The 26,768-nt window shown below is 46.5% G+C and overlaps 8 protein-coding genes across 9 annotated transcripts; 4 read left to right on the top strand and 4 right to left on the bottom strand.

The window, feature by feature from the left end:
* Window positions 1-3,132: 3,132 nt before the first annotated feature.
* LOC6542729 (pickpocket protein 11) lies at window positions 3,133-5,134 on the top strand. The gene is made up of 4 exons (XM_001969311.3): window positions 3,133-4,309; window positions 4,361-4,493; window positions 4,775-4,878; window positions 4,950-5,134. Exons 1-4 carry the CDS (start codon window positions 3,151-3,153, stop codon window positions 5,132-5,134), a joined length of 1,581 nt encoding a protein of 526 aa, XP_001969347.1. The 5' UTR covers window positions 3,133-3,150.
* LOC6542025 (sodium channel protein Nach) lies at window positions 3,151-7,207 on the top strand. The gene is made up of 9 exons (XM_001969310.3): window positions 3,151-4,309; window positions 4,361-4,493; window positions 4,775-4,878; window positions 4,950-5,648; window positions 5,709-6,011; window positions 6,073-6,536; window positions 6,597-6,765; window positions 6,856-6,953; window positions 7,012-7,207. The coding sequence occupies exons 4-9, from the start codon at window positions 5,200-5,202 to the stop codon at window positions 7,122-7,124; spliced, it is 1,596 nt and encodes a 531-aa protein (XP_001969346.1). The 5' UTR covers window positions 3,151-4,309; window positions 4,361-4,493; window positions 4,775-4,878; window positions 4,950-5,199; the 3' UTR covers window positions 7,125-7,207.
* On the top strand, window positions 7,199-12,855 carry LOC6542788 (sodium channel protein Nach). The gene is made up of 8 exons (XM_001969306.3): window positions 7,199-7,335; window positions 7,614-7,820; window positions 11,212-11,568; window positions 11,624-11,774; window positions 11,851-12,044; window positions 12,102-12,428; window positions 12,482-12,591; window positions 12,644-12,855. Exons 1-8 carry the CDS (start codon window positions 7,223-7,225, stop codon window positions 12,853-12,855), a joined length of 1,671 nt encoding a protein of 556 aa, XP_001969342.2. The 5' UTR covers window positions 7,199-7,222.
* LOC6542737 (zinc carboxypeptidase A 1) lies at window positions 7,799-9,149 on the bottom strand. Its single transcript, XM_001969308.3, has one exon. The coding sequence runs from the start codon at window positions 9,130-9,132 to the stop codon at window positions 7,843-7,845; it is 1,290 nt and encodes a 429-aa protein (XP_001969344.1). The 5' UTR covers window positions 9,133-9,149; the 3' UTR covers window positions 7,799-7,842.
* Window positions 9,465-11,115, bottom strand: LOC6542380 (zinc carboxypeptidase). Its single transcript, XM_001969307.3, has 2 exons — window positions 10,412-11,115; window positions 9,465-10,349 (listed from the first exon to the last, which is right to left on the bottom strand). The coding sequence occupies exons 1-2, from the start codon at window positions 11,105-11,107 to the stop codon at window positions 9,762-9,764; spliced, it is 1,284 nt and encodes a 427-aa protein (XP_001969343.1). The 5' UTR covers window positions 11,108-11,115; the 3' UTR covers window positions 9,465-9,761.
* Window positions 12,856-12,864: 9 nt separating the features above from the next.
* LOC6542528 (methionine aminopeptidase 2) lies at window positions 12,865-14,758 on the bottom strand. Its single transcript, XM_001969305.3, has 3 exons — window positions 14,495-14,758; window positions 13,581-14,393; window positions 12,865-13,457 (listed from the first exon to the last, which is right to left on the bottom strand). Exons 1-3 carry the CDS (start codon window positions 14,598-14,600, stop codon window positions 13,030-13,032), a joined length of 1,347 nt encoding a protein of 448 aa, XP_001969341.1. The 5' UTR covers window positions 14,601-14,758; the 3' UTR covers window positions 12,865-13,029.
* A 275-nt stretch (window positions 14,759-15,033) lies between these two features.
* On the top strand, window positions 15,034-15,833 carry LOC6542445 (transcription initiation factor TFIID subunit 11). The gene is made up of 2 exons (XM_001969304.3): window positions 15,034-15,340; window positions 15,406-15,833. Exons 1-2 carry the CDS (start codon window positions 15,072-15,074, stop codon window positions 15,725-15,727), a joined length of 591 nt encoding a protein of 196 aa, XP_001969340.1. The 5' UTR covers window positions 15,034-15,071; the 3' UTR covers window positions 15,728-15,833.
* Window positions 15,834-15,927: 94 nt separating this feature from the next.
* Window positions 15,928-20,086, bottom strand: LOC6541237 (zinc finger protein 768). 2 transcript variants are annotated; one of them, XM_001969303.3, is made up of 4 exons: window positions 19,623-20,086; window positions 18,286-18,659; window positions 16,847-18,228; window positions 15,928-16,740 (listed from the first exon to the last, which is right to left on the bottom strand). In XM_001969303.3, exons 1-4 carry the CDS (start codon window positions 19,624-19,626, stop codon window positions 16,164-16,166), a joined length of 2,337 nt encoding a protein of 778 aa, XP_001969339.1. In that variant the 5' UTR covers window positions 19,627-20,086; the 3' UTR covers window positions 15,928-16,163. The 2 variants fall into 2 exon arrangements, with proteins under 2 accessions (XP_001969339.1, XP_026835600.1); XM_026979799.1 differs by lacking the exon at window positions 19,623-20,086 and adding an exon at window positions 19,197-19,288.
* Window positions 20,087-26,768: the final 6,682 nt, after the last annotated feature.

Raw genomic sequence — 26,768 nt, 5'->3', positions numbered from 1 at the left:
TAAAAAGCCAACATTTGCATAGAATGAGCTCTTATAAACAATGTAGACTATAGATCCCGACAGGAAATGACAGTCATCAAAATGTTTGAAAATTTTCCTCGTAATTCGAACCTCGATTTGAGTGCTGATAATAGGAAATGGCCTGACCGACAAACGTCACCAAATCGCTAAGATGAACTCAGCGGCTGATAAGAATTATTGTGAACCACAGATGCAAGAAAGGTTTTCCCCGAACAATGGAATACTTCACAAAACAAAGGCTTGTCATAATTTCTTCCGAAAATTCTGCTGCCTATTGGGAATTTCATTTGAATGGAAGCCCCCCAAACGAAGTGGTATTTTTATGGGAACCACTCCAACTAAATTGAAATATCCTGGCTTGGCAACAGCTTTTGAATCCCAAGAGCCCCCATTTCCGACTTCAGTTCACTTTGTGTTGCCCCGAGACATAATATTCCTCTGGGGGCGATTAAACTGCTAATTTGTGCTGAGTGTCATTTGTTTTGTCAATGATTTTTCGCAAACAGTGTCTAAAAATAGTGCCGCAACATGTGAGTGGCGCGAGCCACTGATAAGCTGCTGCAACCCTGATAATCTGGGATCAGAGCCCACAAAATAAAATGCCAGGCGGTGGCTAAAAAAGAAAGAAAGAAAGCAATTGCTGGCGAAAATAAATTTAGAACCTGACCAACAGGGCGGCCCAGGAGCAACCGCAAACAAACAAAAGAATAATTGTTTATGGGCGTGTAAACAATTTGATTGATTCGAGCCAAGCGATTCGAATCGATGAGGAAAGCAGTGAGCAACGGCTGCCTTGTGTTTTAGCCAGTCGATCGTGTTTGAATTCGCAATTAATACAGATCTTGAACTGTGTAGGCTTTCTTTTCCATCGCATTATGTCATTTCCATTAATTGAGCGTTTTATTGTTCATTTTGCGAAAGTGTGGCTAGCACATGAATTGAACAATAGTTGATGCACGAGTATCATGTCGAGCACATGGCTTGTGAATGGCCTGCCCAAAAGTTAGATGCCATCTACTTAGTCAGGCCAGTCGGTGAGGACCCAGTGACCTCCCTGGGAATTGTGACTTTGAGGCGAACACGTTTTCTGCATCGTAGAACCCGGCACGTTCCTTCCTTTTTCGGAACAGCTCATCGAAAGTGCGAATAAACATGAATCGAAGCCAAGGCAGAACGTTCGATTTCCAATTCGATTTCGAGTGCAAAATCAATTTGCGTCAATTGCAAGAGATTAGCCTCGCTCTAGTTTTGCTAAGAAAAAAGTCGAAGCTAACGACCACATAAATCACCGCCAGATGATAATAAATACGGCCCAAGACAAGACAATCAGCTCGCCGGGGGGCCGTGCCTGGAAACAAGAATCCGACGGATGAATGGTTGATCCGTTGGATTGATGACTCCGCTCCTCGGCGGAACCCGAAATAGCCCGTACCGCTTCTTTCAGGGCCACGTCAGTCGGTCAAAATGGATTCGGGGATGCGGATTCAGATACGGGAGGTGTGCATCCAAACCGCAGATACAGTTGCAGTCACACTTGTCTTTACCGTTGCGTGACGCAAATCGCTCGGAATGATATATATATATATATACGGGTATATGCACCAAAATAACCCGGGCCAGATCTCCCAGCTGCCGAGCTGGAGGCGAGTGCATCTGTCCCGGAGCGTTTAAGCCCAGCAAGTGATTGCGCTGAATTCCGTCGGGTGGCTTATCAGGTCCCGACATCGGAACCATAATTGAGTAATATACTGTCAGACATCGGGAGACATCGCCTGCCGGGCACGTGGCATGCAAATGAGGCATGATATGCCGGCGGAATATCGTTAGAGAGATTTGGCAACCTTGGATTGAAACGGGCAAAAGCCAAAACAAACGCCGAGCCGCAGATAATTAAAACCATGCGAGCCCCAATTCTGGGTAAAATTTATTGCTCTCCCATTTCCAATGAATGCAAATATTTTTCCCTATTTGCCCGTAAATAATTGCAGGCATAATATTTATCATCCGCTTACTCAGCGTTTTGGGTTGGAAATTTCAACTATTATATGCTGTTTATTAGGTGCTTATAATGCGAGTTGATCCTATGTCAATCTTATGTCTTCATATCCCTAGAATCCCCAAAAGTATGTGGCACATATGTTTAAAATGTCTGTGTTATATGTAGAACTCGTGTAAAAACAAACATCCTAGTAAAGTAGGACTTTAGGTTGAAATAAAAAGGTAACTACTAACCCTTGTATTTATGTACTTCCTATTTTTAATAATGGTTTCAATTGCGTACCCACCCGTCTTTATAATACCAACCGTGTACTTTCTGAACTTTCGACGAGCACAAACCAGGATCCTGAAATCTGAATGGGCTTATCGCCATTTTAGATAGCTTTCCATCTGACACATTTATGACTTAAATGTTCCACGATTACGGATAACGTATCGTGGAAATCGAAATCAAGCAGATTGCCAATCAGCTGACAGAAGTACGATTATAGAGTTGGGAAAACCCTTAAACTTGATACATATTTAGAAGCCGAACCGAGGCAAGTGTCCCATTTTGAAATTGGAGCCACAATGACACTTGAAATTCGCCCAGGTGACACGAGCAGAATATTTGAACACCGTAATTGTGGGCGGTGGGTGGGTAAATAATAATACACTCATTAGCAAGCCAATGCACACTGAAAAACAATAACAATAATGGGGCGGAGCGAGTAGGAAGTTCACATAATAATATATTGGCCGCAAACAATTTCCTATTCAAATTTGCCGAGCTTATCGGCTGTGTAGTTCAGTAGCAAGTTGCGCATAGACAAATAAATATGTGGATAATTGTTTTTTCAGTTGGGGGTGTGAAGGTAGCCGAACAATTGATATTGATGCACTGCCTCGATTACGTCCAAGTACACACGAGTATCGAGGTGAAAGGCCTCCGCCCACTTCCAATGACCTTTAGTAATTTAAGGCGCTAATAATTATTAATTATGATAAGGCTGATGGGGTGCGAACAGATTAAAGGCGTGATACGAACTGATAAGAAGATGTAGCCCAGACAGCTAATGGCTGCTAGACTTCATATAAATAGACTAGTCAACATAGTTTCCTTGCTGATTACTTTCACAATTCCAAGTGGTCATGTCTGATGCTCCAGGAGCGGATTCACCAACTCGCTTTTACCTAGTTAACTTCGAGAGCTACTTGAGGCCCAAGCAGCCAAACAAATGTCAGCCTCTTCAGCGGTTCGAGAAGCCAAATGGAAGAACCACTTTTCTGTACAGGAACCTAAAACGATTAAAGATTCTCAGGTGGTATAGTAGTGCGTCGAAACGATTTGAGCAGCTCCCACTGCCCAAGTTCCTTGGATTCCTGCGTGCCCGCAATGATGACGGCCTATGTAAGCGGAAGACAGGATTTGAGATCTACTGCGAGATGGCCAGCATACATGGCTTTCACATTTTTGTGGGAGCGAAAACTTGGCAAAGGATTCTGTGGTGGCTACTCATTTGCAATGCGGTGCTGCTTTCACTTATCCTAGTGGTCATGTCGCTTTCCATGTCGAAGGAAACGCCCACAATCCGCTTCATAGACACCATGATGAAGCCCACGGCGAAAGTGCCTTTTCCTGCAGTCACCATCTGCGCATTCAACACAATCTTTACGCAAGGGTTACAGAATAGGGAATGGATGAGCGCTTCTGTAATGGAACAAGTAACCCGAAGAAATGCAAGTTGGTTGGAACTTCTGGAGGATGCGGCATTACCGATCTGTCCGCTAGTTAAAGTCTGTCAGTGGGACACTCGAATGGTTAACTGCCTGGATGAACTGCAGCCCATTTGGACTCTTGACCAAAGACTGTGCTGCACTTTTGGCTACAACCAGCAGCTCTTCAGCTCCCATTTGGGATTTAGTTTTGTTCTAAGATCCAGTGATACGGACCTGCAAAGTTCGCAATCAGCTGGCTTTGAGGTGCTCATACACGAATCCCACGAAATGCCCGATGGAGCAACTCCAAGGCTGTTAGTGCCAAGCGGATCAGAGGCCCACATCATGCTCAGACCATATGTCAATCGATTCTCGAGGAATCTGGAGGGCTTATCTCTGCAGAAAAGAGGCTGCTATTTTCCAACAGAGCGCCGTCTAATGTCTTCTGATGTGTACAACCAAATAAACTGTCTGGCTGAATGTCGCAGCGAAAATATATTAGAATCATGTGGCTGTGCGCCTCCAAAATCACCTCTTGGGAAAAGCTGGCCCATTTGCGATATTCAGCAAATGCAGTGTGTAATAGATTTTGGTAAGAACAGTAAATATTTGCGTAACTATAACGATATCTCGGTGTTTACAGATCATGATGAGATCAGCAGCGGGGAACAAAAGAATTGCGATTGCCTTCCGCCATGTGAATTCAATCGCTATGAATTCCAAAGTGATATACGACTTATAAAGGGAATGACTAATAATAGTATTGTTAGCACAAGGTAATCCTAATTTGTTTGTTTGCATGTACAGCGTAAAACTGATTAGCCATTAATGGGAAATAATCCATATGGTGTTATTATTAGGATTTTAAGATATAACACAACATTTAAGCAATGTTTTACATCGAAATGGGGATAATAAGCATGAGGTAGAGATATTACCAGTCGGATAAGGTAACAATTGTATTAAACCATTAATCATTAGTTAACTTTTTACTTTTCAAAAACTTGTATCGATTGACATTGCTATTTAAAAGCAGCATTTGTAATTAATACTCCAGCAATCAAGGGCGCACAAATGAGGTCCGTGTCCGTGTCTACTACGACTCATCAACTGCGGAGGAGCTGCTCCTGGACGTGTACGAAAACTGGCTGACATTCATAGGCAAGTCTACTAATGAGCTACAAGGTGGCTCCTCAAAGTGTCACTCATAGAGCAACCCATTTTGTGGGCAGGAACCTTTGGCGGTATAACCGGACTATTTATGGGCTGCAGTTTCGTTTCGGTCTTCGAGCTGATTTTCTTTTCGTGTGTGCGACCCACATGCAACTGGCTGACCAGGAAACAGATACTCTGGCGACGACGTAGGAATCAGAGGGTGGGCAACACGGAGGCGAGGTCATTAGGGCCGGCTAATTAGGAGCTGTCCTAATTACCTTGACGTCGCCCAAGTCGCAGTTGAACTAAGGAGCTCAGCCTGAAGAGATGGCGTTCAAGAAGCGGCGCATCTTCGACTTGCACCAAGTGCAGGCGCAACAGATGGCCACCGCCGCCAGTCACAGTCGCAGTCATCCCATCCAGCACCATTCACACAATCCCATCCGTCCCCAGCATGGTTTTCGCCAAATCGGAGAATGGTTCACCGAGAACATGCGCAACTACTGCCAGACCACTTCGCTCCACGGATTCAATTATATCACCCGGCAGGACATCAGTCGCCACGAGCGTTGGTTCTGGCTGCTGGTTGTCATCCTGGCCATCATCACCTCCATTGTGCTGGTGGTGGTGTCCTGGTACTGGAGCCAGGAAACCCCAACGGTGACCGTCATCGAAAGCTCGCACTTTCCCACCTGGAACATTCCGTTTCCGGCCGTCACCATATGCAACTTCAATAAGATATCGAAGACCAAGGCACTTAGCTTGCTGGACCAAATGTGAGTTCACTTTTACCTACTTGGTAATAATTGAGCAATCCGCTTGCGAATCCCTTGCAGGAAAGTTCCAGTCGGAGTCAACAGATCCGAGCTGCACAACCTCTTCAATCTGACACTTTTGCCCGTGGATACCATGATTAGCAATGATTCGCTGCAGATCTACGATCGGATTCTGAACCTCAACAACCTCACGCTCACAAGGCTCACCCAGCAACTGTCGCCGGACTGCATCGATATGATCTCCAGCTGCATTTGGAAGGGCATCAATACGCGCTGCGACAGCCTCTTCCAACGCATAGATACCATGGAGGGGCAGTGCTGCACCTTCAACTACTTCGGCGGCATCAGCAACAATTTTCCGGAGTAAGTTTGAATAATTGAGCTGTTATGGAAGTGACTGAGAGCAACACCTTTGGTTGCGCAGAAAAATTGCCTACCAGGTTCCAAAGCGGCCATATCGCGTTACGGGATGCGGCTATCCGACGGGTCTGTCGGTCCTGCTTAACCCCATGATATCGGACTACTATGGAACCTTCTTCAGTGGCTATGGCTTCCGCCTGCTCCTCCACGACGCCTATAACTTTCCGGATGAGAACTCGGAGACGAAGGTGGTCACCACCACGAGGGAGAGCTTTGTGAGAATAAACCCGGAGTCCACCTACGCCACCAACGATATTCGCCGCATGGATCTGTCCCTGAGGAACTGCCTCTTTGGAGGCGAGCGGACCATGCATGGCCTCAGGCGCTACTCCTTCATCAACTGCATGTTCGAGTGCCGGGTGCGGATGGCAGTGGACCTTTGTGGTTGCCTTCCACCGTACGTTTACAACAACGGCAGCTACAAGGTGTGCGGTGTGTTGCTGACCAACTGCATAATCGCAAGCAAAAGTGGGTGGAAATTTCGATTGATTTGCTGGTGATAACCATAGTGATATGTTGGATGTTCAGGAATCTTTTCCCACGCCCTGGCCAATCTGAATTTCTCGCTCTCAATTGTCCGAGAGACGGATAGCTTTCCCTGTGGATGTCTGCCGGACTGCCAGTCGAACCATTATGTTTCCGAGAGCACTACGGGCCGCCTGGACATGAGCTACTTTGCCAACCGACCATCGTTCAAGTACTATGCCTTATAACCTTATGACCTGCACCTCAACCGATGTATCTAATCCTGTTATTTATTATTCCATGAATCGCGTTTTCCCGACAGCAATGCCACAGACAGGATACTACTCCACGTGTTTTTCAGCGACCTGATGAGCACCAGATATCGAACGGACATATTTCAGAACTGGCTGTCCGCCCTGGGTACGCTAGCATATATTCAATAAAAGCTGGAATATGATTAGCCTACTTTCTCTGACAGCTTCATTCGGCGGCTTGCTGGGACTAATTATGGGATTCAGCATAGTGACGGCCTTCGAGTTCGTGTACTTCCTCACCTTCCGGCCAGTTTTCAACTACATCAACAGGGACTAGACCCATTGCACTCCACTTGACACACTTTCATTAGAGCTCTGATTGATGAGCAGTAGCTGCACTATAAATGGTCTGAACTCGAGCACTCCTCAAACACAATGGCTCGAGTGGAGGAGTCCCACTATCGGCGCCTGTTCCGCGAGTTTCTGCGCCAGAGTTACATCAATGGCCTGCATCCGTTCCTCTATCACTCACCCGTCCGATATGCCAAGTGAGTTAAAAGGCCCAGAGCCCCAGTGAAGTGGTCAAGTAAATGAGCTTTGAGTTCCGATTACTCTGTATATCTGTGCATTCGAAAACACCATCGTAGAATGAGATAAACTAAACAAACTAAGCCCATGTGTATATTATTTCTATGCGATGGACATCTCCTTATGGAATGTATCTTCTTATTGAGCAAGAACTCATTGGTCACATTCCTACTGCTCCTATTCTGTAAACCAGTTGGCCTTATAGTTTTAACTGGAGCTACCCATCTGCCATTTGCAGAGCTGCCTGGCTGGCTCTGCTCACCGCCATTATGATTTACACCCACATAGTGATCGCTGACCTCATCCTGGAGTACCTGGTGCAGCCCACTGAGATCCACATGGACCCCGACCTGGTGCATGTGGCCAACAGCCCCTTTCCGGCGGTGGGGGTGTGCACCTCCAACAAAATCAGTGGACGACTGCTTCGTGGTTATGCCGAAAAGCTGTGAGTACTTTATTAGTGTCGCTTAGTTGAAGTAGCCCAGGCTCTTGATCTCGGTGGCCATGGCCACGATGGAGTCAAGCAGCTCCTCGCTGGCGGGAACGATCTGCTCGGCGGGGAGCTTGAATCCGGTTAGCAAGGAGTTCGACGAGGGACGCAGTTCATAGCAGAAGGACATGCGCACACCCTGGGTTCCGTAGGCCCAGTCCACACTAGCACCAGCCGCCGGGTAGATGGCATCGTAAATGTTGCCTCCAGTGTACTTGGTTCCGTATCGCTTGTTCACGGCGGCAATGGAGACGTCAAAGACCTTCTCAAAGTCAGCCACATTGTCGGGCAGTTCGGAGGTGTGTCCATAGGGATACAGCAGGTACTGGGAGTAGGCGTGCAGGGAGATGTACAGCTGGACCTTGCCCTTTAGGCCTTCGATGAACTTCGACATTGACAGAGTCTCGATCTCGGAGAAAGCGGAAGGTCCGGCGTAGGTATCGGAGCAGGCATTGCTGCTGGCACCCACCTCGTTCCAGTGGAAGCCCCAGTTCCTGTTGGGATCGGCACCAAAGCAGCTGCCGTAGGGAGTGCGGGTTTTGCGCCACATACGATCCGTGGTATGGGTGTACACATAGCCATCGGGATTGGCATGGGGCAGGACGTACCAGGTGTAGCTCTCGGCCAATTCCTTGATGGACTTCTCCTGGGAGGTCAGCAGTTGGTTGATGATATAGGTGGCGGCAGCAGGAGCAATCCACTCGCGGGCATGGATACCGGCCTCCAGGAAGATGCCGGGCTTGGCCTTGCCGTTGGTGGTGGCACCACCCCTGGTGATCTTAACGCCGAGGATGGAGCGTCCCTGGTAGGTCTTGCCGCCCTCAATGAGGGTGATCACTCCGGGATTCCGCTGAGCCAGGGTCTGGAGCCAGGAATAGGTATCATCGAGTTCGTAGTACTGGGCCCAGTTGTAGCCAGTGGCACGTCCCTTGATGGCGACCTTCTCGTCGATCTCGTCCAGAGACTTCTGCAGATCGCGCGACTGCAGCTCGTACTTGATTTCCGACCTGCCCATGATCTCCAGGAAGTCGGGCACCTTGTGGGGAGCCACCACGATCTGGACATCAGCACCCACGATATGGACTCCATCCAGGAACATGATTGAGTCGCTGGATCCCTCCAGGTCCTTTAGCACCGCCAGTTGCTTGGCGTTCTCCGAGTTCACCTTGTACATGCGGTAGTTGTCATAGCGAACACGTTCGGCGCTCACGGATGCGGTGGCCACGATGGCCAGGAGGGCGAATAGAAGGCACTTAGTCAGCGACATGGTTGTCGTTGGTTTGAGCCAAGACCGGGTGAACCACTTCCTTTTATAGCCCTCCGATAAGAGCTTCCACAACTCACTAACTGAACCTAATTTACGGTCCGCGACTGCCTTTGACAATTGCTTGGGCAGTAAATATTGCAGTAATCGGTGTACAACATTATCGCTGTCTTAACGGCTGCGCCTTTTAAATCACTATAATTCCCGACCTGCTCTCGGCCCGTGACGTCTGGAGCTCCTCAGGAACTGACATTTCATCAGCCCATAATCCCGCAGGTTGGTAATGAAATTTTAAATGCGTGTGACACTTAACTTCAATATGGCTGATCCCACTATTTTATATATATAACTTTCCTTTTTAGTATTACTACATTCATCTCTAGCTTTTGTTTGTATTCACTTATTGAAAAGTCATTCTCTTCAGCAAGCTACCACTTCAGACTTCGAAATTGATAATATTTAATCAAATCATTATTTTCCTACTGCAAATTTTCTAAGCGCATTTGGACTTTTCATCTTATCAGCTTATTCAAGTTATCTTTTTAATCAAAACAGGGTTTCGTTTAGTTCCTTCAGAAGCAACAGATATTTTCATTCATATCTTATCAACAATACATCGCCAGCTCCCTCGACTACTCGATTTTGTAACCCTCGATTTGAGCAGCAGCCTTAATCATTTCCACCAACGAATCTGTGGTCTCCTGACCCGTGGGTATTATTTGTGAGGCGGGGAGTCTGAAGCCTGTCCAGAAACTGTAGCCGGAGGGTCGTAGCTCGTAGGTGAAGGAGTACTTAACGCTGAGCACCCCATAAGCCCAATCCATACTGGAACCAGCTGCCGGATAGATGGCATCGTAGACATTTCCTCCAGTATACCGAGTTCCGTAACGCCGCTTCATTGCACCGACGGCTGCATTGAAGATCTGCTCCAACTGCCGATGATTGCCCGGCAGTGCGGATGTGTGTCCATAGGGATACAGCAACAACTGGGAGAAGGAGTGCAGCGAGAGGTACATGAACATGGGTTCCGGCAGCGCTTTCAGGTACTGAGAAAGTGCCTCAACCTCGGGCTCGGAGAACGCCTTGGGTCCAGCATATGACTCCGAGCAGGGATCAGAACTGGCTCCCACCTCGCGCCAGTGGAAGCCCCAGTTCCGATTGGGATCCGTTCCAACGCAGTTCTTGTCCTGCGGACTCCTTGTCTTGCGCCACATGCGATTCTAAGGGGAAATTGGAAAACAGCTCATTGGACATGAGTTTCAGCACCAATTTACATGCTTACCGTTTTGTGGGTGTAGACATATCCGTCCGGATTGGCATGGGGCAGTATGTACCAAACATAGGATCTGGCTAGACTCATGATCTCCTGCTGCTGGCTGGACAGCAGCTCGTTAGCAAAGTAGGTGGCTGTGGCTGGGCCAATCCATTCCCTAGCATGCATTCCCGCCTCCAAGAATATTGATTGCTTCTCAGCTCTCCCGTCCTTATGATTAATCCGCAGGCCCAGTAGCTCACGACCCTCATAACTCTGACCCGCCACGAATACACTGACTATATCCGGATACTTCCCCACCAGATTCTGCATCCACCGATGCGTGTCGTTAAGTTCGTGGTATTCACTCCAAGAGTAGTCATCACTTCGTCGGTTCGCATCCGCAACGGGCTCTATGTCCAGGGATAGACTTGTTTGGGCATTCGCGTCGATGAGTTCAGGAGTGAGTTCCAAATCTGTGACGAGCTTTCGAAAGGCTCGATCGAAGACGGGAGCCACTAGAAAATCCGTGGGCCCAAGATGCAGACTGTTTAGTACCACAGCATCTTCGCCATTGGCCTCCAAAGATCGCAGTCCCTCCAGTTGATTCGCCTTCGCTGGGTTCACTCTATAGACCTTGTAGTTGTCGAACCTCCGGCGTTCAGCCAAGCAAAAAGTAAGAACATGAACCGACAGCAGCACCGACAGAACCGACAGAAGCTTCATATTGGCACTAGTCCAGGGCTAGTCTTGCTCCGAGCCTTTTATACCCCACCCGAGTGCAGTGAGGCATACTAATTTCTGATTGTAACACACCACGCCTCCAATAGATTCCATCACCAGGGCAACTCCTCTCTGCAGGCGGTGGCCCTAGATCTGGACGATATCGCCGATCGCCTGCTGGTGCTGGCTCAGTTCTACCTCAACCCCCGCGAATCCGACCATGAACGTTGGAATGCCTTGGAGCTGGATCAACTGCACCGGCTGCTCGTCGGTTACCACGGCGGCGGTGGTTACTCGGTGCGCGATATACTGTGGGACTTGTCGCCCGGTTGCGGGGATCTGGTGATTAGGGGCATAGTCTTTGGGGCACCCGTCAACACCAGTCAGCTTTTCCTCAAAAGAGTAACATCGTCGAATGTGTGCTGCATATTCAACTATCGACGGCCCAGCTATTCCAAATTTCTGTGAGTGTATACTACGTGATAATGATTATTAATACCTACCATTAATGTTCAATAGCACCAAGCGAGCTGAGCATGACTCCGAAATGAGAGCTGTTCCAAGGGTTGTCTTTGAATCGAATTCCATTTTGAACAGCGTCCAATTCGTGCTGCAGGACACTCCGAAGGAAGATATCACAAACACCTTCCACTCCAATGACGCCTTTCAAGTGAGCTGAGCAGTCTTTTAGGACTGATTAACTCAGTCCAATCATTAAGTTATCCTTTTTTTGCCGATATCCTCAGCTCACAATTTTCCCACAAGAGGACTACGCCACCATTCAGTCTACGACTTTGGGAGAGGTACTGGTGGATCACTACAGCATTGTGGAGATTCCCATCCAGCCGATGTTTTTTAGCTCAGGCGAAGAGGTTCGCGGAGTCCCGCCACATATACGACGTTGTTACTATCCCGAAGAAGGCATGCGCTTGCTGAACCAGTAAGTATCCCAGCTAACCCATTAAATACCAGGCTAACCTGGCTAACCGTTTTACAGATCATACTACTCCCTCGACGAGTGCCTTCTGGTATGCCGCACGAAGAGCATGCTCGACCACTGCGGCTGTGTATCTTCGCCGCTGATCGGCAGCTCCATGGATTTCGAATACTGCTTGCTACCCGACCTTCCCTGCCTTATGAGATGGAAGGGCATTTGGTATGGATACAGTGACTTCGCCTACCTGCAGAACAAGGAGGAGAACTTGGCCCAGAGGCAATGCGAGCACTGTTTGCCCACCTGCAACGGAGTTAGCATGAGTATCACCACCAACGTGGCTCCCTTGAGGCGCACGTACAATAGCACTGGTTACTTCACCGGTTTACTGTAAGTGCTGTGCCACAATTACTTTGCTAAACAATGAATATTAAATATTTTAGAAAGGGATTGACCAACGAGCGACCATTAGCCATCATAAAGCTTTTCTTTAAACTGCGCTTCGCCCAAGCCACAAAATCCCAAATGGTGAGCAGTTGGGTGGTTCTGCTAAGTGAGTACATTGAATAACTAATATGTAGTGTATTAAAATATTGACCCTTTAGATCGTTTCGGAGGCATTCTCTCGCTCATGTACGGCTTCAGCATAGTCAGTTACATAGAGATCCTGTACTATCTAACAGGAAAAGGGTTTGTCTACATATACAGGTCATTCTTAGATAACGAGCCGAAGAATCACCACTATTCCCTTTACTGGCGTGAACTTAAGATCCCAAGGATGCCCGAGATCCGAAGGAATCTGCCTACACAAAAATAACTTTGAGAATAATCTCTCCGCTTATATTCTGAGCATAATACACTGTATTTATAATTCGGTTCGCGCATGCTCACAGAAAATCAACAATAGAATGAACTTATATCAAAAACCGTATATAATGCAAGCAATACATTGCCGAAACTCTTTCCGTTCACTACCCGGATCCTCTTCCCACTAGTAGTCGTCGCCTCGGGAAACGATTTCTTTGCAGGTGGGTCGCAGCATAATGGTGTGTTCGTACTGAGCTGTGTAGCACCCCTTGATGTCGCACAACGGCGGATAGGCCTCCACAATGCCCTTGTCGCACAGATCCTTGAGAGCCATCTGGTACTTTGTGGCACCGGCGCGGTCCAGCCAGCGCTTGCAGAAGGCCAGGGTGCCGAAGTTTTTGTTGATGGTGCCAAGCAGCTGCTTGGATGACTGCAGGCGCAACGGCACAAACGGCAGATCAAAGTTCTTCATGTAATGCGAGCAGTCCATGTCGTCATGGACAAGACCGCGGCCTGTCGAGCCGAAAGTCTCAATGGCATAGAATTCATCCTCCTCCATGCGAGTGGACTCGCCACCTTTCACAATGGGCACCGTTTTTCCAGCATGAATGCCTGAGAAATAAATTTGTAAACTTCATTAGGCACACACAGCACATATCACAATGAATTTAAAAAAGAAATATTAACAAAATGACAACATAAAATGTTAAATATTTATTAGAGGTTTTAGCTTACGGTACGGGCTGATGGAGTGTCCATTTAAGTTGCGAATGGCCTTGATGGGATATGTTTTGCCGTCCAGTTCTATTTCGTATGACTCCATGACCTCCTGGATAGCGGCGCCGATGTCGCATAGGCGCACATCGATGCCCGCCTCCTTGATGCCCGTGTTAGTGGCCTCCTTGACGGCCTGCAACAACTTGTCGTACTTGTTGTTGAAGGTCAGCGTGAAGGCGCAATCAATGATCCGCCCCTTGATGTGGGTGCCAAAATCAATTTTGCACACATCATCGTACTGCAGCACGGTAGTGTCACCGGCATTGGGCGTGTAATGGGCGGCGCAATGGTTAAGAGAGCAACCAGTCGGGAAGGCCAAACCAGCCTCCAGGCCATTCTCCCCGATTAGGCGGCGAGCAGTGTTCTCCAGCTCCTCGCAGATTTGGATCATGGTCATGCCCGGCTTTATGTAGCGCTGCATATACTGACGCGTCTGGCGATGGGCCTCAGCCGCCTGGCGCAACTCCTGGTAGATGTCCGTGTTGATGCGGTCCAAGGCACGCTTCTCCTCCGATGTGAAGCGGTCCTTGGCGGTGCGATCGTCCGGCAGATCCTTGGGCGTGGGGTGCTCAACGATCTCGCCCTCGGGGAAGTTGCCGTCCGGATAAAGCTTGGCAATGGGTATGGTGGGCGGATCAGTCTGACCGCTCTTCTTGCCCTTGTTCCCCTTCTTCTTTGCCGGCTGAGCGGCCGGAGTTGCCGGTTTGGCATCTCCGTTCGTGGTCAGCTCCTCCTCGACGCCTTCTCCGGAGGCCAGTTTGGCTGCCGCTTCTGTGGGCGAGTGGGTATGTCAGTGGGTGGTGGGTGGTTGAGACAGAGAGGGTCGTGCAATTGCAATTACCGCAGTGCACTGCTCGCATGAGGTCACTCACCTTGGCGAAGTTTCTTGTTGTTCGGCTTGGGCTTCTTTTGTTTCTTGACCTCCTCGCCAATCTCGGGCGTTGCCGCCTCAACATTCAGGGTCTCGGTTGCGGACATTTCGCAGTGCCTTGGTTGCTGGCTAAACGATTAAATAAACGAAAATGTAGCGCGCACTCTTGCCTGGCGATAGCGATGCGGAGAAAAGAACAAAAACACGAGGTGTCAGAGACCAGTGCTGGAAAACGGGTGGTGGACTATCGGAACCAGAGTTTTCAGCAACTTTCAGCGACAGTCCTTTTGTGATAATTTTAATATGAAATTCGCAAATTTGTTGTATCTTTTAATATGGTTTGATGAGTATTTTTTTTTTATAAATTTCTTATCTATAAAAGAGTCAAAGCCATCTCAGGAACTTTTCTAAAATTGAACATCATTACTGACATATTTTACCCGATATTTCGTATTATCTCCAGCTACTCGATACAACCTAAACGGAATTTTTAAGTGTTGCAAAACACGAAAATGGTACAACTGTAGCCCTGGTTGATTTTGTTTATAATACTCCGGTGCTTTCCAAATTCCATTCAAATGGACGAAATCCTGTTTCCCACGCAGCAGAAAAGCAATTCCTTGAGCGACGGCGACGATGTCGACATGAAGTTCTTCCAAACGTCCTCCGGCGAGCGGAAAGACAGCGAGACCTCGGATCAGGGAAACGATGCGGATCGTGATGGCAAAGATGCGGATGGGGACAACGACAACAAGAACACGGACGGAGATGGTGACTCCGGCGAACCGGCGCACAAAAAGCTTAAGACCAAAAAGGAACTGGAGGAGGAGGAGCGCGAACGAATGCAGTAAGGGAGCTTAAAAAAAAAAATGCCCCCTCAATCCCTCTAAAAACCGTTTCATTCCTCTCCAGGGTTCTCGTTTCCAACTTTACGGAGGAACAGCTAGATCGCTACGAAATGTATCGGCGGTCAGCCTTTCCCAAGGCCGCCGTCAAGCGTCTGATGCAAACTATCACCGGCTGTTCCGTGTCCCAGAATGTTGTGATAGCCATGTCCGGCATTGCCAAGGTCTTCGTCGGCGAGGTCGTGGAGGAGGCCCTCGACGTGATGGAAGCCCAAGGGGAATCCGGTGCCCTGCAGCCCAAATTCATACGAGAGGCAGTGCGTCGACTGAGGACTAAGGATCGGATGCCCATAGGCCGATACCAGCAGCCCTATTTCAGACTGAACTAGCGAGTTGTGGAATTAAGAAAAATACATAGTTTGTAAGGCTCATAGTCAATATAAAATATATGTATAAAGAAGAAAAAGGTAAATTAATATACAGGTTTTTTTATTACGTTTACCAAGTACTCTTTAAGTGAGGATACATGAACGTTTCAAATTGTTAACTCACGAAAAGAGAATTTCCGACCCTATGAATAAATTTCAAAGCTTGTTTTTATAAGGAAATTTATTTTTCTTAAATGTTTTTTGACAGGTCCGTATGGCGTTAAACCTTCATCTACATCAATTTTATGTAGCTTATTTATTTTCAATGTTATTTAATTAATCCAGTCATTAAGTAGATATAATGTAGTTATCATCCCATTTGTTGTACAGTAGAATACGCATCCGTTTACAAAAGCATCTTTATTGAGTGGGATCGCTAAATGAATGTGTTCCGAAGTTATTCCAATCGCCGGGCCTCGGCTTGCATGGTCTGCAGTACGATGTGTGGCACCAGGTGTGTGGAGGCATAGTTCAAGGGCACAGTGGCCAATGGCGCTGAGCCGTCGGATGGGAAGTTGAGCTCCTGGGCCATTGGCATGTCCCTGTCGATGACATCCTGGGCGATCAAGGTCTTGGTCTCCTCGTACTCCATGCCCGCCTCTGGCTTGGCGCCCATCAAGAGTTTTCCGCGCTGCACGCCCATGTACTGCGTGGCCTTGGCATTCAAAGGCAACTGGCCGCAGGTGTCGGCGTGCACCTTGCGATGGGCCTGCAAGTTGGAGATGCAAGTGAATCGCTTGCCGCAGTTATTGCACAGGAAACGCTTGATGCCTGTGTGCACGGTCATGTGGGTGAGCAGACTCTCCCTGTACGGATACTCCTTGGGACACAGGTGGCACTTGTACGGCTTGTAGTCCGTGTGCCGCGTCTTCAAGTGCGACTTGTATTGCGCCTTCACCTTGAATGTCTTGCCGCACTTGTCGCACTGGTACGGAGTGTCTGCCTTGTGAAGGAGCATGTGCGTCTTGAGAATACTGCGGAAAGGAAGATACGTTATTAAAATTGCTTGAAAAATCTTTTAAACACAAATAGTGGTTACACCAATTGCTGAATATCTAAAGTACAGGGTTCGCTTCTTACCCAGCGGTGGACAAATGCTTGCCGCAAACGCTGCAGCCGTAGAGTGGTAGGCGGCCGCAGTCAGAACGAACGTGGTCAGAGAGCGAGGTGCGTCCGGTGAACTTCTTGCCGCATTTGTCGCATATGAGGTTGCGCTGCTGGCTGCGCGGCTCCTTCTTCGAGTGGAAATTGCGTTCGTGGTTCTTGAGACTGTCATGGCCGGTCATGTACTTGTCGCATTTTTCGCAGTAGAGCAGTTCCTTGTGCTGGGCCCGAGCATGCTCTGTAGCCTGTTCCTTGGTGGCGAAGAACAGGTTGCAGTAACATGGGCACTTGAAAGTTAGCTTGCCATCTTCGCCATGCACCTTCATGTGGGTGACCAAGCGCTTCTCCACCAAATAGATTTTGCTGCATATGGGACACTTGAAGACCTCCTCGTCCAGCTTAGCATGGACATCCACGTCCTTGAAGATCTCTTTCATTTCCGCCTCATTTAACTTGTGATCATCGCGCAAATGCTTCTCGTACGGCTTGCGGATGTGGTAGATTTTTACGCAGTGAGGACACTTCCAGGATTTTTCCATCTTATTGATCATCTTAAGGCGCTCCTTTAGCTCCTTTTTGCTGATCTTAGCTACGCGTTTTGGTGTACCCGATGAATCATCAGGCGAGGGCGATCTAGGTGCGTTTCGCTTGCGATACTTTCTCTTAACCACAGGTATCTTTTCCTTTGGCGGTCTGCCGCGCTTTCGTGGTCCGGGAGGTTTTTCCATTTGATGACCCCTTAGGGCTAAGACATCTTCTTCCGCAACCTCCACCAGCGGCACGGCCGCAATCTCGTCCAGTATTCCAGCGCCCTGTTCCACCTTCAAGCTCTCGAAGGGCTTTAAACCATCACCCTCATTGAGCAGCACATCCAGCAGCTTATCCTTTTCGTTGCTAAATATATCGGTGCTTTCGGTCTTCACATACATGCTGGCGTCCTGGTACTCGAAATCCTCTTCGTCAAAGGCCTCCACCTTGACCATAGCCGGCGGAGGAAGCTGGAATCCGGATGCATCCGCATCGTCTTCACTGTTGTTGGGTTCGAAGTCGGGACACTCGTCACCTGAGTCCGAGTTCTGGCTCTCCTGCTTGAGCTTCGTCTTCAGTCGACTGGCCAGAGGAATGTCATCATCGCTATCAACCTCCGATTCTTCGGTGGTGGTATCTTCATCATCAGAGTCCCTCTTTCTGCCCTTCTTGCGGAAGGTCTTTCGATTCTGCATCACATCAGATGAGCCGGGTGAATCGTACTCCTGCTGACCACAAGTGTCGGGACGACTACGTCGATGCTTGGATAGATTGGAGGCGCTTGAAAAGCGGGTGTAGCAGCACTTGCACTCCATTGGTCGGGACTCCTCCTAAGAAAGGGAAAATAATATTAATATGCAAAAGGTGTCACATTCGGATCTACTTACCCTCGGCAGCTTTTCCTCGCCACACTTGGTCCTGCAGTGGCGACGGTATGCCTCCTGGTACTTGTACTCCGCCCCGCACTTCTCGCATACGAAGGGTTTTCGCTCCTGGCCAGCTACCGGGCCGGTGACTCCGTGCTCATCCTTTGCGTGCTGGGTCAGCTCCTCCTCGTGACAAAACCGAGCATCACAGTGCCGGCACTCGAAGCCGCCCGGCGGCTGGTGCTTCTTCACGTGCTTCACATATCCGGCCAGGGAGACCAGCGCCTTGTTGCACACCGGGCAGTGCAGCTTGGGTATTCCGTCGGTGGTGATCTCCACCAGGAGTTTGGTGGCTGCAGCCGCCGCACTGCTGCTTGGAGCCATCGACTCGGTTTCTGCAAATGGCAAATCTAGATTAGAGAGTGGAGGGCCGAACGTAAACAAATGCATAATTTGATTTTCAGTTGGTTTGGGTTTGTATGCGCCTACTTGTACCAGGGCTGGATCTTTCAGTCCTGGCTTAAATGCACTTGTCGCAATATTATTGTATTTATTTTTATTATAGGGTTTAATATAATATGTACAAAAATCAAATCAGTTCTAGTAGCTCCTCCTTTTTTCTTTTCTTTTTTGTTTTGATTCCTACTGAGCAATCTATCGGTCAAATTTTATAACTATTCTTTTGGTTGCTTAAATTTTTATTAACCGCGTATAGATGATAAATGTTCGTAATTTTCGTAACGAAAAGTAAACTTGAAATTTATGGTTTATAAATTTAAGTGGAACACCATTTTTATACTGTTTTTAATTCATATTTTTCCATTTAATTTTTGGTTTTAAATATAAAAAACCGTTTATCGAACATTTAATTATTTTCATTTGCAAATACATTGTAGGAAAACAAAATTAGATTTGCAACGGTCATAAAATACTTTAGTGCTATAAAATGGATGTATTCATTGGTCTCCCGTAAAACCAACTATCGGCCCGAGCCCTTTGTTCGATATTCAATTCGTTCTTGCAACCACCACCACCGCCACCGCCACCTCCAACAACAACAATAACAACGACGGCGCAACCGATTAGCGACGCTGTGCTGCAGCCCTGGTAGCGTTGCGTTCGCCGAGTCGGTGGGCGAGTGACGGGGCAGGCGGGGCAGGTAGGCAGGACAGCGACTTGAAGTGCGCGCATCACGCACAAATGCTCCTAGTTGGCCTGCATCGGCTGTACCCCGAAATGGGGCTCCACCTAGGCCCCTCGATATCGGGCGACTCACGACTACATAACTACACCTACATACACCACACACCATGTACACCGCTTACACCATATACACCGTATAAACCGTATACACCTACCCATATCGGTTCGGTCGAGTGGTGCTTCCTTGGACTTGGATTGTGGGCCCTGTTCTGCTTCTGCTTCTGCTACTGCTCTCTCCTTTCCTCTCCACGACGACTCTCCGAGATTCTCAGACACCGCTGAGGGGTCAGACAAATACAAATGTCTCGCTAATGATGGCTTCGCCTGATTCCGATTTCGAGTTGTTCGATTTGGGCTTTGGGTGCTGCGGAACACTTGGTTTTGCGCCGAATGCAGCTCGCCGCATTTTCACTCACACTATTATTCGGCTATTATTGTTTGTTGTGGTCGGGCCGAGCACTGCGAAAAATATTAACAACTCTTAAGTACACTTTAAAAAATGAAAAAACGCCAATGCGCTGCTGGCGAGTAAATTATTTTTCTTTGTGCAGCTCGAGGGTGGCAACGCAGCCCTGGTCGCAGCGCTCATTTGAGCGGCGGAACTGGTTCGCCCACAGCATTGCCCCGAACCAGTTCGGCACAATTCTTCTCGTTTATTTTCGGTTCTCTGTCTTTAAACTGGTGGCGCAATTTCCCCTCCGCGGTTTGCAACTTTAAAAAAATATTTTTTAAGTTTAATTTAGCATAACTACATGGTAATTAAAAATACAGCTGTACAATATTGAACAAAGGAACCGGATTTGCGCGAATCTTGTTATACTACTTACTCGCCGATTAGATACACAAATTTTGTTCACTGCACAACGAGACAGTCCGAACTGCAGGGTTGCATTGGGCTATTTTTCGGCGGGCGATTTCAAATTAAAATATAACAGGTAATTCATGTGATGTCTGGACTTTTTGTTTTAAAACATACATTTTCTTTAAAAATATACTTTACATGCTTCTAATTATAATTTACCACTGAAATGGCTTCAACGCTTAGTAAAACTAAGATACCATTTTCTTTAAAATTTCAAGTGCACCTTTGCTCTCAACTCTCAAACAATATTTCTTGCCATTTGTTACCCAGTATAGTTATTGCATGGTCCTGAGTATTTTATTTTTATTTGTTTTATAAGCCATTGGCGCTTAGTGCGTTGATACAGTCATTTTTCGTTAACGACAAAATTGGTATCTATTTGTCTACTAAATCAGTAAATAACCATGGGTTCCATGATCAAACTAATCAAACTGCCAGCATTTATTTTATCCACATGTTGTTTGTCTTTTGTCGTTTGTTGTTGTCTTTAAAAACGAACATGTTAACAATAACTAGAAGCCTCTTCTTCGTCCTAATTGGAATTATTTTTCCCGTGTTGAACTCTGACCGTGCCCAATTTAGACCTTTGCCAGCCGCTTGCCATTGATACCCAAATCCCCAGCCCAGCACCCAAATACCCGATTGTGCCATCTAAGTGCTCGAAGGCCATCGAGTACTCTATTTTGATTTGGGGCGATTACATTCAGGAAATTTACACTCATGCAGTTTATTGGGCTCGAAGCTGATTACAATTCTGTGCCGGCAATTTAACCCAACCCGCTGGCAACCAAAGGTGACGTCAATGTCGGTGTTAGCCCGTGTGGGTGTGCGAGTGTGTGTGTGAGATATGTGTTGTTTATTTGCATGCATATGGGGGCAAACAAATGCAGAAGGTCAATGCTGACAGAGTGGCTTTAAGGAGATGCACAATTTGATAAACATCATGTGAAACAATAAACTTTTTAGTACATGGTGGTGTAAATTTCGATTCCCAGAAGGTAACGGTGAAGATGATGTAGCCAGAAATTGTGCCAGCAAAATTAACACACAAGTTGCACACCAACAACTTAATCAATTCTGCCACTGGTCCTGCAAGTTCTGCCATCCACGCCGCTTATTTTGTTTGTTTATTATGCAAATTTGCATTAATTTTTCGTAAGCCGCACACGTGATCCTGCAGCAGCAGCAACAACAGAGGAGTGTGTGTTTGCGTGTGTGCAGCAGTTGCAACTGTTGCTGCCTCCGTTTTTGGGCTTCAAAATTGCTTTCGAGCGCAAATCGTCGGCAAATTTCATTAAAAATGCATATACACACACACTGTTGTGTGGTGAAGCCTCCTTCTCCTGCCTTTTGACCCCTGCCAATGTCTCTCTTAGTTCGCCAGCATGTCCTCCCTTGAGATTAGTCAGCAGCAAGGACATTTCGGAATCTTTTGTTTTATAAATAGCCCCCCTTGATAGACAATTAAAAATGTAACTTGCTTTCGGCAAGAACAAGTCTATCAATAGATGGGATTACAGGCATGTGGAGAAACGGCGGAAGCTCCCCCTTAAGCTGCCCCAATACTTTTCCCCTCCAGGTGGGGATTTCCCTTCACTTCCTTACCCTTTCTGCCAGTGCAACGTAAGTTAGCCTTAAGAAAAGTTTTCATCCTCACATGTCTAAGCACTTTGTGCAAATTGTTAACGTTGCTGCAGCGTCCTTCTACGCACAGGGGCAACAACAAGAACAACAACATTAGGGGCAACATGAGTAAAAAAGCAACATCAGCAACAGCCTCGGTGGCAACAACGGCAACAGCAACAACCACAGCAGCTAGAATGTGGCAACAAAGACTTCAGGTTATTGCATGCATTTTAATTAGTAGACAAGCCAAGTGGGTTGCCACGATACATGTACATATATATATACACATATATTACTTTATAGCCCCGACATAGGCACATCCTTGCATATATGTAGATGCAGTTCTAAGAAGAGACAGAATTGCATTCCCATGGGTAAGGCAATGAGTTCCGGAAGAATCGATCAACCGAAGTTGGAAAAGTGCCACTGAATGCAAAAGAAACATTAAAGGCTCATTTGAAAAGAGAGCTGGGGTGAAAAGTTACTGGATTTTCACAGAATTTCTGATGCAAAAATGCCACATGTTGCAAGGAAAGGCACGTTGCAGAATATTCCTGCATGGAAATTGTTTCAAATCAGAGAGGAAAATACAAGCTCAACTCAAAAGTTCGATGACAAGGATTTAAAGGAGAAAACAGAAATATAAAGTGAAAAGAACTTATACACTTGCAATCAACATAATTGATAAAAGCATAAACTGTATAAATAAGAACCTTTGTTTGTTTTATAATAACGTGTTTCCCAAATTTATCTTACAAAAGGCAATGATATATGGTTATGGGAAAGCCCTGTCAATTTATGAAAGCGAACTATCCACGCGGCATAAGGATAAAGGGTGCGGGATAGAAAGAATTTGGTACAAGACTAGATGGCATAGATACTTTTCCAGCGATAAAAAGGACATGTGCATAAACAAATCTGGGCTCATCAGCGTCACAAACAAGACAATGATATATGGATCCTGGTAAACCTTTGTCAATTTATAAAAGCAAGCGGTTCGGCTGGATTCGCACATGGCCCGTCGGTCCGTGGACCATATCTCAGAGTCCTTTCGCTAGGATGGGACAGTCCGCAGAGCTGTAAGTGCGGACTTCTGCTGCGGGCTTCCTCTCAATCTATCATTCTGCCCTCGCTGGTGGCCCTGCAACATCCACAGGCCACCCACATCCCCACCCACTCCCACAGCCACAACCACCCACCCACCGCCATCACGTACTGTGCTAGTTTCTTGTATTTATTTTTAAATTGTCTCACACACAAGCCCGCACAGAAACACACACAGCAGCAGGGACATAGACTCACACACACACACACACACGCGCACACACGCACAATGAATTTCATGGAGGTCCTGCACTGACATCTTCCGTGCAGGACGACAACTCATGTTTGTATTGGTTCGGTGCGCGTCCCTTGTCCACATCTCCTTCGATTTCTCGCAGTGTGTGAGTTTGTCTACATAAACGCGAAAAGCAAATACAAGTGGGATTGCGACTTTGGGTTACCCTCTGCTTGCTTGTTTTTATCTACTTGTATGGGGGTTTCAAACACATTAGCTTTCTATAATATCTATTGTTTTATAAATACTAAGATTTACCTTCGGATGTTAGATGCTCAGATGTTTCTATTATAATAAATATTTTATAAACACTAAGATTTACGTTTAGATGTTATTTTATTGGAAAAGGTAAATTCGTAATCATTTCAAAATAATGTGATCCTTACAAATTATCCCATCTGTACAAAACCAACTAAAAATCTTAAAATTATACTACTGTTTACCAATTAATGCTTAGATCGGACGATATGAACAGCAACTGAATACGCCATTAGCTAGAGAAATGCTACTGGGTGTAAGACACAAAAAAAATCTGTGTAAGCTCGCATCTGTGGGGCCACGCGTCCCTGCATGTGTGCGTGGTCGTGTGCGGGTGTGTGTGTGTTTGTGCCACGCTGTCCATGTGTGCGCGTTTGTATGTAAATGTCCTTGAGTGCTTGACGGATGACATTCATAAACGTCACTTCAATTACCTCCACGCGCCAACGCCAGTGACTGTGCCACCTCATTCCTGGGCGAACCGACTCCTCATCCCCCCGACCGGAATTTGCCCTGCCCCTGCCCCCGCACCGCCCCTCCCCTGACACCCATTTACCGCGAAAGTTGTGAAAAGTCAGTCAGCCAAAAATTAAAGCACTTTCTACTTTTCCGGTCTCTGGCTTTCTTTTTCTTGTTTCAGTCATTGAAGAATTTGTGCGAACTTGCAGATTGTGCTCCACACTAACACATCAATTAAAAGAACTGTCACCTCACATATTTGCACTTGATAATACAGTTTCCACCGAAACGCTGTAATATCTGGAGCAACTGGGTAATTAAGTGACTGCAGCTAGTAGGTTTTCTTCGAAGAATCTTTCTCTGATATGGTATCCTTTTCTGTATCCTTATTTTTATAACCGTTGAAAAGTATGTATGTAGTATAAGTATATATATTCCTAATCAGGATCAATAGCCGACTCGATCTGGCCATGTCCGTCTGTCCGTCCGTATGAACGTCATGATCTCGGAAACTATAAAATTTAGTAATTTAAGAGCTACGCTGCGCAAGTTTACTTCAGAATGTTGCCACGCCCACACTACCGCCCAACTATTTCTCCTTCTTTTTATTCCATTTTTCCAAAAATTTTTTTTCGATTTGCCAAAAAAATTGTGAAAATTCATCTTCGCCAATCCACTAGCTGAGTAATGGTGATAGTCGAGAAACTAGACTATTGCTTTTTCTCATGTTTTATTTATTTTCTTTGCTTTTAACATACTTGGAAAATTGTACAAGAATTGTCAGGAGAAAACTATTCAAGATTCAGAAATAGCTTCCTAATTACTTTTTCACTGGAAAAAGATTCTTTCTGAGGGCAACGTGATTACGCCGAAAGCAAAGCTATAAATAGTTCAACTCTAAAACTTTTGCTTGATTTTAAAAGCCCTTTGCATCAGTTACCGATTACATTTGTTGAAGCGTCATTTCATCAAACTTAACTGATTAACTTTAGTTTATTCAGAAAATGCAATTAAAATGAAAACATTTAGAATGGTTTTCCCAGAAGCTGCCCTTAGTATGATTCGACTGAAATCTTTTGAAAGCGATGTTCATATCACAACCAACAAATCCCTTCAGTTCTACAAATTAAATGCTCCTGTAATGAGTTACCAGGAATTTTAGCTTGCACCATTTCCCATTGAAACTTGCTGTCCTGTAAAACTTCTTCAGATCAATCGCTCAATGCAAAACCGAAAAGACCTCCTAATTCGTTCTGAAAACCTGATCTTGATTCATGGTCTGGCATTGATTTTCTCTCAACAGCCTCAAAAAGGGGCGGAGGGGGCGGGGCCACAAACATTTGCGGCATTCGTCGTCGCTCTGTGTGTGTGTGTGTGTGTTAGTGCGTGTGCACGTGTATTGGTATCTGCTGAGTGTGCGTGTGCCTGTGTGTTTGTTTCGGTTTCCTTCACTTACACTTGTCCTTACAAATTTGTCCTTTTCTCAAATGTGAAAAGACGCATAATGTCCTTTTTACTCGCCCTTCTCTTCCGTTCAGTCCTCTCCTCTGGCTTGAGCCTCGGTGCTCCCAGCATTGCCCTCTTTTCCTTTTCCCCTTGCCCCGGGTTCCTGCCCCCTGCACCCCTCCCCAGTTCCATGCCTTTTTTTACTACTGCCTAATACCCTTGCAAAGGACATTTTCCTGCGCACACTTCGTTCACCGCCATCCTAAATATGAACGTAAACTGTTTTAGGCTTAGTGATTTTCCCATAGTTTTATTTCATTATTTTAAGAAGCAGTATGCCGATCCATATATATAGGGACTTGAAGTATACCTTTCGACATCTTCAGCAAGAATAGACTTTTTAGGGTATTCTAAGCCTAGGTCTTCCAAGCTAGCCTTCCTCTGGTTATATTTCTTTTTGTTGACGACATTTTGCCTCGTCGACTGTCGTTTATTTTGTGTGTGTTTTCCTTTATTTTTTCGCTTTCCCATTTTTGTTTTGTCCTTTCTGTGTCTCTGCTGACGTTGGCTGCTGCTGAATCTGCTGCTGGCGTTTGCCGCCCACATTTGCTACTTGTAAATTATTTGCATTAGTAGCCACTTGTGCTTTGCTGTGCGCTTGTATGTGTGTGTGTGTGTTTGTGTGTGCCAGTGTGTGCCTCGAGGAAAATTCCCCCACATTCCTCCCACTTTTCCCTAACTTTTCCTGAGGCTCAGTCCACTGCGAATTCATTTCGTTTTGGGGATGAATCCACTCGAAACGGAACTTGACCCACTGTGCGTGGCCCACTGTGCGTGTTTGCTTAGACATACACACCCACAGCCGCACGCACACAAGTACACTCGCTTGTGTGTATATTTTCGCATTGAAATTTCCATTTTTCCTTTTGTTGCTGCTTCCCATTCTCTTTGTTCGTGCTGGCCTGGCCTGCACTTAAATTAACTGATTGCAACATTCTATACAGCTTTTTATGGCCCGATAAGGAGGCGGGGGGAGGGTACAGTGGCTACTCAGCCTTTTGCATAGTTTTGCGAATCCCGAAAAGGGGCAGAAATGGGAATGGGCTGGCCACATGGGAGTTCTCTCTTTTAAGTGGCCAGTAAATGCGGTTCCTTTAGCTTGGCCAAGTACGGTGGAATCGCAAGGTGCTCAAAATTAAAATATAGTGACTCTTTTATCTCTTGGTTGTAAAATCTAAATTCAATTTAGAGACTATAATTATTGACTAATAAACAATACTAATATTTGTAAATAATAAAAAATTGATTTAA

This window comes from Drosophila erecta, unplaced genomic scaffold (genome assembly GCF_003286155.1).
Source record: "Drosophila erecta strain 14021-0224.00,06,07 unplaced genomic scaffold, DereRS2 tig00000055-arrow-pilon, whole genome shotgun sequence".
Taxonomy (NCBI): domain Eukaryota; kingdom Metazoa; phylum Arthropoda; class Insecta; order Diptera; family Drosophilidae; genus Drosophila; species Drosophila erecta.
Note: the sequence above shows the minus strand (reverse complement) of the source record. Positions and strands in the feature narration are given on the sequence as shown.

Excerpts from the sequence above, each read along its gene's own strand:
- LOC6542025 (XM_001969310.3), top strand. The coding sequence starts at position 5,200 with ATGGCGTTCAAGAAGCGGCGCATCTTCGACTTGCACCAAGTGCAGGCG. Across the intron at positions 5,649-5,708 it reads CTTAGCTTGCTGGACCAAAT|GAAAGTTCCAGTCGGAGTCA; the intron begins GTGAGTTCACTT and ends AATCCCTTGCAG. Across the intron at positions 6,766-6,855 it reads GCCAACCGACCATCGTTCAA|CAATGCCACAGACAGGATAC; the intron begins GTACTATGCCTT and ends TTTTCCCGACAG.
- LOC6542737 (XM_001969308.3), bottom strand. The coding sequence starts at position 9,132 with ATGTCGCTGACTAAGTGCCTTCTATTCGCCCTCCTGGCCATCGTGGCC.
- LOC6542445 (XM_001969304.3), top strand. The coding sequence starts at position 15,072 with ATGGACGAAATCCTGTTTCCCACGCAGCAGAAAAGCAATTCCTTGAGC. Across the intron at positions 15,341-15,405 it reads GAGGAGCGCGAACGAATGCA|GGTTCTCGTTTCCAACTTTA; the intron begins GTAAGGGAGCTT and ends ATTCCTCTCCAG.
- LOC6541237 (XM_001969303.3), bottom strand. Across the intron at positions 18,229-18,285 it reads GCGAGGAAAAGCTGCCGAGG|GAGGAGTCCCGACCAATGGA; the intron begins GTAAGTAGATCC and ends TCCCTTTCTTAG. Across the intron at positions 16,741-16,846 it reads AAGCATTTGTCCACCGCTGG|TATTCTCAAGACGCACATGC; the intron begins GTAAGAAGCGAA and ends TCCTTTCCGCAG.
- LOC6542729 (XM_001969311.3), top strand. The coding sequence starts at position 3,151 with ATGTCTGATGCTCCAGGAGCGGATTCACCAACTCGCTTTTACCTAGTT. Across the intron at positions 4,310-4,360 it reads GCAGTGTGTAATAGATTTTG|ATCATGATGAGATCAGCAGC; the intron begins GTAAGAACAGTA and ends CGGTGTTTACAG. Across the intron at positions 4,494-4,774 it reads AATAGTATTGTTAGCACAAG|CAATCAAGGGCGCACAAATG; the intron begins GTAATCCTAATT and ends TTAATACTCCAG.
- LOC6542788 (XM_001969306.3), top strand. The coding sequence starts at position 7,223 with ATGGCTCGAGTGGAGGAGTCCCACTATCGGCGCCTGTTCCGCGAGTTT. Across the intron at positions 7,336-7,613 it reads TCACCCGTCCGATATGCCAA|AGCTGCCTGGCTGGCTCTGC; the intron begins GTGAGTTAAAAG and ends TGCCATTTGCAG. Across the intron at positions 7,821-11,211 it reads CGTGGTTATGCCGAAAAGCT|ATTCCATCACCAGGGCAACT; the intron begins GTGAGTACTTTA and ends CGCCTCCAATAG.
- LOC6542380 (XM_001969307.3), bottom strand. The coding sequence starts at position 11,107 with ATGAAGCTTCTGTCGGTTCTGTCGGTGCTGCTGTCGGTTCATGTTCTT. Across the intron at positions 10,350-10,411 it reads ATGTCTACACCCACAAAACG|AATCGCATGTGGCGCAAGAC; the intron begins GTAAGCATGTAA and ends ATTTCCCCTTAG.
- LOC6542528 (XM_001969305.3), bottom strand. The coding sequence starts at position 14,600 with ATGTCCGCAACCGAGACCCTGAATGTTGAGGCGGCAACGCCCGAGATT. Across the intron at positions 14,394-14,494 it reads CAACAAGAAACTTCGCCAAG|AAGCGGCAGCCAAACTGGCC; the intron begins GTGAGTGACCTC and ends ACTCGCCCACAG. Across the intron at positions 13,458-13,580 it reads ACACTCCATCAGCCCGTACC|GCATTCATGCTGGAAAAACG; the intron begins GTAAGCTAAAAC and ends TTTATTTCTCAG.